The 9,342-nt window shown below is 42.2% G+C and overlaps 2 protein-coding genes across 3 annotated transcripts; one reads left to right on the forward strand and one right to left on the reverse strand.

Annotated features, from left to right (window-relative positions):
• Positions 1-544: 544 nt before the first annotated feature.
• Positions 545-5,580, reverse strand: LOC110494933 (active regulator of SIRT1). Of its 2 annotated transcripts, XR_005036855.1 has the most exons (5): positions 5,385-5,580; positions 3,250-3,438; positions 1,449-1,546; positions 898-1,114; positions 545-864 (listed from the first exon to the last, which is right to left on the reverse strand). XR_005036855.1 is itself a non-coding variant. In XM_036949154.1 (4 exons), the coding sequence occupies exons 1-4, from the start codon at positions 5,437-5,439 to the stop codon at positions 965-967; spliced, it is 492 nt and encodes a 163-aa protein (XP_036805049.1). In that variant the 5' UTR covers positions 5,440-5,580; the 3' UTR covers positions 548-964. The 2 variants fall into 2 exon arrangements, 1 of the variants encoding a protein (XP_036805049.1); XM_036949154.1 differs by having other exon boundaries at positions 548-1,114.
• Positions 5,581-6,028: 448 nt separating this feature from the next.
• LOC110494916 (3-mercaptopyruvate sulfurtransferase) lies at positions 6,029-9,136 on the forward strand. Its single transcript, XM_036949150.1, has 2 exons — positions 6,029-6,744; positions 8,219-9,136. Exons 1-2 carry the CDS (start codon positions 6,156-6,158, stop codon positions 8,527-8,529), a joined length of 900 nt encoding a protein of 299 aa, XP_036805045.1. The 5' UTR covers positions 6,029-6,155; the 3' UTR covers positions 8,530-9,136.
• The last annotated feature ends 206 nt before the right edge of the window (positions 9,137-9,342 follow it).

Consider the following 9,342-nt stretch of genomic DNA (forward strand, 5'->3'; position numbering starts at 1 on the left):
CCTACTGCTGCTTCAGTTTGTGTAGGCTTCATGACAGTGTTCTACATACATTTATTCATCGTTTACAAATCAAAGGGACACGACATTTACTTTCTGAAAATTCACTTAATAAAACAGCATCCTCTAGTTCATTGTCCTTTCATCTTGTCAACACAAGGAAACAAGAAATTCTCTGAAAATCGATTTGAAGACAAGTAGAAAATGAAGTTTTAAACAATACTTTTGTTTCTCTGAAAGTTGACTATTTTCTCCTGCATGAATAGAACAAGTTGGGAATGAGCCTCAAGGCCACTTAACAGTCACATGTTGTCCATGAAGCGCAGTATCACATTCCAAGTCCAAAGTGAAGTACTTTGGACAAAAACTAAAGTCAGTCAAGTGTCCAATCTCTTTACCAAGTCCTCATTGGCTCTGGAACTGAACTCACATTCTCCCATGGATTTAAAAAGGCCCAGTGCAGTCCAAAATGTGATTTTACTGTTCCCCCCCCCCCCCCCCCCCCCCCCCCCCCCCCCTCTCCTAGGAGGTTGGAATAATACTGTGAAAATGCCCTGTTAGAGTAAGCTGTTTGAAAAGACTGCCTAAAATGTCAGCCTGTTTTGGTGAGGTGGAGTTTTGGCCTGCCTGGTGACATAACCAGGAGGTAAATAAGAGAGTTCCAACCTCTCTGCCAATAACAGCTAGTTTTCTCCCTCCCCACTCAGACCACTCCCAGACAGGCATGGGAAGATAATTGTTTGAGAAATTGCTCTTTGCAAAGAAGGTGTTTTTCTTTTTAAATAACACGGTCAAAAATTAACAATCACAGTAAGATACTTAATTGTTACCCATAAAATAGTCGATATTGAAATACAGCTGCATTGGACCTTTAACAATGGTGAAATTAGCAATCCATGGCAAGGAGTGTGAAGCGCACACCTCTGGAATTGGAATGCAGCCTTAAGTCTCTGGAACTAGAATCTGTCTAGTTACCCTCCTCCACAGTTCTGCCAAAGTATTCCTTCTGGAACTGTTGGAACTCATCCTCTGTGAACACAGACTTCTCCCCGGAGGCTTTCTTGACCGTGCGGTCCGGACGGTGGCGAGACTGCCGGCCCGAATTCTGGTTGACGATCTGAAGGGGAATAAGAAGGGAGACAGTCTAAGAAATTAAGATGATGAAGACTATGTGATTCACCCATAAGAGGGCGCTTAGAAGGCGCTTAGAAGAAAAGTTGACTGAAACAGGGATAGGACCTTTCCAATAAAATTAAATAAAAAAACACTACTTTTTTGATTTCCGTTTCAAAGTGTTAAAACATTTTTCCACGTGTATCTACAGTTATTTTACCAAATCAATCAAAAGTCATGACAGGGACCAAAGACCTCAACCAACTATCCTCCGTAGTAGTAGTAGTAGTAGTAGTAGTTAGAGGGCATGACATTTGAACTGTCAGACTGTCTCTTACCTTCATAGTGTCGGAGTCTGTAGCTCTGAAGCCCGTCCCCAGGAAGTACAGCAGGTTGGAGCTCAGATGGCTCTTCCCCTGCTTCTTCCTGAACTCCTCTGGAAACACAAAGACATGACAGATCAGAGGTCAAGACGAAGTCCATGACACAGACACTAAATGATATGACCTGAGGAGTTTGCACAGAAGGCCTACGCATAATCTATGGAAACACAAGATGGAGACAAAAGAGGATGGTAAGGAGTCGGCCCATGAGGCTGACACACTGACACCAAGTTTACAGACAGACAGTGTGATTCTATTGATTTGATTAGCATTCCATTATTATTATTGGACAGACTGTAAAAACAAAAAGCCAATCAGCTCCAAGTGATTTTCATTGTCAAGTTCCAAAGTTTTCCCACATATAATAAAGAGTTCCTGTATGTGATCGTATACAAATGTAAGCAAGGTTTGAAGTGATCATGTTTTAGTCATATGTTATGTTTGGACTTCTTGCGGTCAATTTGCAGCAGTGGTTGATAAAGTCCCCAATTGTCATTCTTGAGTAAAAGTAAAGACACCTTAATAGAAAATGACTCAAGTGTACTTAAGTATCAAAATGATGAATCATTTCTAATTACTTATATTAAGCAAACCAGTAGGCACAATGTGTTTTTTTATTTTATTTACAGATAGCCAGGGGCATTTTCCAACACTCAGACTGCTAGAGCAGAGGCAGTAGTAATGACCAGGGATGTCCTCTTGATAAATGTGTTCTGTCTCGCTAAACATTCAAATTGTAAAGAGTACTTTTGGGTGTCAGGGAAAACGTATGGAGTAAAAAGTACAGGATTTTCTTTAGGAATGAGTTTAAGTAAAAGTAGTTAAAAATATTACGGTAAAGTACATATACCCCCAAAAACAACTTAAGTAGTACATTAAAGTATTTTTACTTAAGTACTTTACACCACTAACTTGCAGTCTAAATGATTTGTGATTATGTTTCGACCCCGTAACCATCTGCTCAAGAAAAAATAACATTCTAAATTGTCACGTGGCTGAATCTAGTTGATGATCCCTGGACTAGACCATGAGGCTGGTACACTGACATCAGCTTCACAGACACACTAGTCCCCTCAAATGCAACTGTGGACCTCAAAGCCAGTTGCATTTTTTTCATTGTTCCCCTCTAATCTGGGACTGATTTAGACCTGGGACACCATAACACAAAGTCACATAGGGTATAGTCTTACACATATGAGAAACAACATTGGGTGTGGATACCATGGGAACATGTGGGTCTGAACAAGTGTGATGTCATTAATGTTTGTGGAAATGTATTCATGTAAATGTTAAGTTTTTTTTTTTTTTTTACACAAAAAACAATAAATATCTGCAACAAAAAAGTTAAATAAAATATTACAAGAAAAATAAACCTGGTACACCAGGTGGGTATAATTAACTATCAGGTAGAACAGAAATCCAGCAGACTCAGAATCTCGTAGGGTAAGAGTTGAATTCCCCTGGACTACACCAGGAAGCTGATACACTGACACCAATTTCACAGACAGACTAGTTTCATCTTCAGACACACACGTCAACAAATAGCTAAGAGAAGAGCATGATCCTCAACCCAAGAAAAAACAAACATTCTAGCTAGTTGCCAGAACATAGAAATAGCATGAACAGAGACCATAGCAATAGAATAACTAGACTATATTAATATGTACCAGACCATCCCCTACACAAATGAATGCGTTCATTTTTCTGCACAGTGCACAGAAATACTTTGTGCCTCTGAACGCGTTGAGCCACTCACCCACAGCAGACTTGATCCTCTTGTCTTTGACGGTGGCCTTGCTCTTCCCCGGACCGAGACGCCCCTGCAGCCGCCGGACCTGCCTGCTGACGCCCTGACGGTTGGTGCTCACCAGGCCCATCAACTCAACCTTGCTCGGTGTGTGCTTCTTCTTGGCAGCGCTCTTCTGCTTCTTGCTACCATCTGACACTGCGGAGGGAGAAAGGGGGAGCGAGAGAGAGAGAGACATTTGTGTAGGAGACATTTTGGACTGCTTATGTTATCTGCTCATGTGTGTTGTGTATGTGGTCTGTCTAGGGATGTTTCACATGGGCTAATAGGTCATGTGTAAATAGGCACACAGTGGTGACCAGGAAGTGTCAGCACAGATGACACTACTTTGCATAGAATAAATACTGTAACAATGTGAACCCTAACATGGTCCAAACACACCAACACAGTTGTGAAGAGGGCACGATAACACCTCTTCCCCCTCAGAAAGCTGAAAAGATTTGGCAACTTTGATCCTCAAAGTTCTACTGCTGCAAACATCTCCTGAACAGCTTCTATCCCCAAGCCATGAAACTGCTTAACAGTTCATCAAATGGCTACCCGGACTATTTACATTGACCCCTCCCTTTTTTTGTGCACTGACTCTGCACACTCACAACACACTACACACACACACAGATACACTTTCACACGTGTTGCGGCTAGCCTGTTTATTATCTATGCTGATTGCCTTGTCACATTTACCCCAACCTACATGTTCATATTACTACCTCGTACCCCTGCACATTGACTCGGTACTGGTACTGCTTGTATATAGCCTCGTTATTGTTATTCCACTGTGTTAGCTACTATTTTCCTCCTTTTTTAAAAGCTAATTATATATTTTATTCATACTTTTTTACTCTGCAGTGTTGGGGAAGGGCTCATAAGTAAGCGCTTCACGGTAAAGTCGACACCTGTTGTATTCGGGGCGTGTGACAAATACAATTTTACTTGAAGAATGGGTCTCACTACAACACGTATGAAATGCACCTTTCTTTCACGCTGTAACATTTCGGTAATTATATTATGCAAAGTAGCTAGCTGTATGTCGCTTATCTGCAATAAATAGGAACATCACAGAACTAAAAGATCTACGTCTGGAAAGCCAATTGAATTGTCATGAACTGCTCTCAACCTGTGCCCTTGGTGTTTCATAGATAGCTATAGCTTTGATGCAACCAAGAGAGTATCTATTTAGTTTTTATATTGTGCTGGACACTATCTTGGTGGCATTGAAGCTAACATAGCTAGCTCAGTCATTCCTACAATGCAGTGCCATTTGGACCTCAAAACTTTAGAACACACACGTTATTTTTCCTATCAGAAAAAGGATGTTTAAGTTTCTGAAAAACATACTGGTCAAGCTCAGGAACGTTTTGGGTGCATTTTCCAATTTGTTAGGTGCATAATCCTAACTGGGCTGAAATGTTTAGCCTAAATTTCCCATAGCTCTGTGAATGAGCAAGATTGAGCATAATGGTGAACACTTGAACAGGATTAACTTATCACATATATTTTTCTCTCTATATAATTTAGCCTAACAGGGTGAACATTTATGAGTTGGACCTACAGACTAACATGAAACATGGACAAACAGATAAAACTACGTGTTTATATTTATTTAGCCTTCTACCATAGTTTTCCCATCAAAGAAATGATGACATTTCCTGAATGTGGTGTCATTGTAGGAAGGGGTTGTTTTCTATAATGGAGAATTACAACAAACTAAAAGGGTGGAAAGTGATATCAGGGAAACACAGAAAATATATCATAAATACAATGATCATGAAAAAACGTTAATGATTAAAGATGTTATAAATGTTATGGCTTATATTTCTTGTGGAAGTAGATAAATAACAACTGGGGACGTGGCAAAAACGCCAACATCCTATGACATTTATTTTTTTAAATGCATAGAATTCCCTTTCAGAATCCATATTTTTGTGTTTTTAAGGTACATAACACCTGACATTATACTTAAAGCCTTTGGAATCCACACTTACACGAAATAAGAACTGATATTTCATAAGGGCAGAAAATGCACCTCAAAGTAGGAATGACCCAACTAGCTAATGAAACCGTGGTTACTGTAGATAATTTACCTTTTATGTCATCGCTTAGCAACTCCAGTCCCCTCCGAATCATTGATGCCGACATGTTGATATGCACTTTACTTTTTAAATAACAAACATGTGAGTAAACGTTAAGATTTCTCCAGCAAATCTAGCAAAACTATCTTGCTTCTGTAAAAAAAATAACATGTGAGTTCTACATCCGGCGAAGAGTGTTTGGGGATCACTACTCGGGTGAAAACTATTTTCAAAGTGCACCATCCCAAAATGGTTCCGGATTGTTTACAAAATACCTTTCGCGTTTGGAAACATGATGACATTTCATAGAAAACACACAAGGCCATGTTAATGAGGTTATTTAGCCTTATTATTATTTAGACATGATTTAAATACATGCTTTATAAAGTTCATGATCTGATCCTATTTGAATTGTTGTGGGTACGGTGGGAAAATATGCCATTAATGTTTTTGGAAATGTTTGTAAATGTTAAGTTGTTATATGTTTTTGTCTATATATGTTTTTGTAAATAAAATGTTACAAATTACGCACAATTCCATATGAATAAAATAAAAAACATGACGGAAATACCGAGTTTCCAACTTATATAAAGTTGCCTTACTGTTCATTTTGATGAATGTCTGTTGGCCATATGGTAACGCCCCCATTCACTTTCAACTGTAACTACAGGCTGTGCAACGGGGGCGTGTTATTTCTTCTGGGACAGCTCTCTTTCTCCATAAAACCCGTCTCTCGTTCTACCTGTATCACATTTGCAAACGTGGGGAATTACACGTTCAACCATGGCGCTCCAAGCGAGGGCTATCGTCGCATCCAAGTGGCTTCTCGATGCCGTCAAAGACCAACGGGTCGGACCAAAACTCCGCGTCTTGGACACGTCTTGGTACTTACCCAAACTCAGGCGCAACGCCAAGAGCGAATTCAAACAGAGGCATATCCCGGGTGCAGCCTTCTTTGACATAGACCAGTGTTGCGACAAAACATCTCCGCTGGATCATATGCTGCCATCTGAGCGCATTTTTGCAGATTATGTTGGAAATTTGGGAATTGGAAACGATACGCACGTCGTGGTCTACGACGCTAGCAACTTCGGCGCGTTCTCTGCGCCTCGAGTTTGGTGGATGTTCCGAGTTTTCGGCCACAGTTATGTATCGGTTCTGAATGGAGGACTCAAAAACTGGGCGAACGAGGGACTTCCAGTGAGTGACCGGTACTCCCGACCCGAGCAGACCGAATTTAGGGCCTCTTTGAACCGATCCTGGGTAAAGACGTACGAGGACATCCTGGATAACCTGGATAGTAAAGAATTTCAGGTGGTCGATGCCAGACCAGGGGGGAGATTCAGAGGGGTGGATCCAGAACCCAGAGACAGTGAGCCACACACACACACACACACACACACACACACACAACATCAATGCACTTTCAGTGTGTGTATCTCACACACTGTAAATACGTCTCTTACTTACCCTTTCCCAACAATGCAGAGTTAAAATTAAGAAAATGCAAAAAAAAGAGACACAAGAAAGGTGTAGCCTACAATAGGTGTATAACTTAAAGTATGGAGGTGTGCTCATGTCACCTTATTAGTAGCTCATTTAGCATTTGATCAATGCTGCTGATCGGTCAACAGGGTTCCAACTGGGGGGGTAAACATAAACAACAACTCCCTTTGGGGGTAAACATAAACAACAACTCCCTTTGACCTATAATCAATAGGCCTAGACCAACTACTGACAACTGAGAAGCCCACTCCTCTCCTTCAATCCTCTCGGATCTCTTCCTCCAGTGAGCTTTGACCCATGATCAACAACACAATAGACTGACAGATTGCTCATGTTAGTTGATCCAGTTTCTCTCAGCTGTCATGTTGAGATAGATAATAGGTGTGTTATCTATGGGATGTGGACTTCGTCTGGCCTTGAGGCACAGAGCTGCTGAACGTGTGACTTCCTCCTCGTACACTGGCTGCATCCTATGGTTCACTACTTTTGACCAGGGCCCATAGTGCACTACTTTGGACCAGAGCTCTATGTAGGAAATGGGGTGCGATATTTGGATGCACACTTGGTCTGAAATGTTACTTACTGCCTGTCAAATCCTTTCTTCCTCTGTCCTTGTTTCCTAAATTCCTCTCCAAAGCTCATTGGAGGAGAGGATCCAAGGTCCTTCCTTCGGTCCTTTTCCTCTGATAAGCTTTGAGTGGAATTGAGGCGACGAGGACAGAGGAAGCAAGGCTTTGCACAAGATGGCGTTTGCAGACACAAGCCATAGGCCTCCTTTGTTTGCACAAGCTGATAAGCAAACATGGAGGTTGGGTCATAAATCAGAACATCTGTCAGCACAATTGTGTACCATACGCATGCATGCACACACACACTAGTGAACAGAGTGGAAACGCAGCATATAGTAGTAGGCTGAATACAATTCTGTAGATTTGACTGTTGCACTTGATTGGTATTGTACCAGTTTAGAGCATACCCCTTGTTGTGACGCTCTAGCCGTTCCAGGTGTTCTAATCTACCTTGTTGTCACGCTCTATTCGTTCTAAGTGTTCTAAATGACCTCTATGGCGATTAGGGCTTATGTGGCTGTACTTTATTTATTCTGAAGTTGTCCTACACACACACATTATGTACGTGCTCTTTCACACATTTCAGTGTTCATCTGCCTATAAGTGTCTCTCCGGCTGGGGACTTTGACCTCTTGAGTATTCTCTATTGGCATGGAAACGACACAGGAAGAGGGAGCATTTTTAGACTGGAAATTCACCCAGCAGCACTAACCCTTTCCCTCTGTTTGTCCTTTTTTGTCATCCACTCACTCTCTTCCTCCTCTCTTTCAGATACTGAGCCAGGCCACATCCCTGGCTCCATCAGCATGCCCTTCTCCTCCTTCCTCTCTCCGTCCGGTCACCTCCATCCCCGTGAAGACCTCCAGACCATGTTCACCCTGGCTGGTGTCGACCTCTCCCACCCGCTCTGCGTGTCCTGTGGGTCGGGTGTGACTGCCTGCCACGTGGCCCTCGCCGCCCACGAGTGCGGGCACCCTGGGGTGTCTGTGTACGACGGGGCGTGGTCCGAGTGGTACACCCGCGCCGTGCCCGAGCATGTGATCTCTGTGGGGTTTGGGAAACACTCCCCTGTGTTTGAATGAGGGAGGAAGAGGAATGTGTGATTTGGATGGGGAGGGAGAGGAAGCTCGCTGTGGTTGGATGATTATTGGACAATAGTTAGAACCTGCCTTACCCCCACCCCGTAGCCACAGATCTAGGATCAGCGTACTCTCAATTCTTAAGGAGCAATGTAGAACTAGCCTTAGATCAGTGTCTGGGGGTAACTGTATCCTACTGTTTGGACTAGAGGGGGTTGGTGACGATCACATGTCATAGAAGGTCAGTTGGCGTTTGAATTCACGTCAGTTAGTCAGTCTTTCATTAGCCTTATCATTCACACCAGACAATGACATCACTGATTTCCTCAACACGAGGGGAAGTGGGTGGCCCCACTGGACAATCCAGTACCTCTGCTAAACAGTGTGTGGGTCTGGTCCTCACAGATGGATGGGGCTGAACCCCACACGCCTACACAAACCTTAAGACATTCTGTAGTTATATCAATATTGTAACGTCACCGATTTTACATTTTATTTGTGAAATAACATGGTTGAATTCTTGTACACATCTGATATTAAAAATAAGTTCTATAATAACTTATGCCTCTCTTTGCTGTATAAATAAAGCACCGGGATACGGTTGAAGGAAGACTCATGTAATGAACAGTCTCATTTCACAGTTTCTTGTGGAGGAGAAAATCGACTAGTTGTTACGCCAAGGCCATACTTTATTCATACTTTGTCCACTAGATGGCAGCAAAACGTCTTTGTTCTCTCTTGCTCGTTCTCTTTCATTACCTAACTCACATCAAGATATTTTCAAAGCTTTTGCACCTGTTATTTTCAGAGGAATAA

The sequence above is a fragment of the Oncorhynchus mykiss genome, chromosome 17, assembly GCF_013265735.2.
Source record: "Oncorhynchus mykiss isolate Arlee chromosome 17, USDA_OmykA_1.1, whole genome shotgun sequence".
Classification (NCBI taxonomy): domain Eukaryota; kingdom Metazoa; phylum Chordata; class Actinopteri; order Salmoniformes; family Salmonidae; genus Oncorhynchus; species Oncorhynchus mykiss.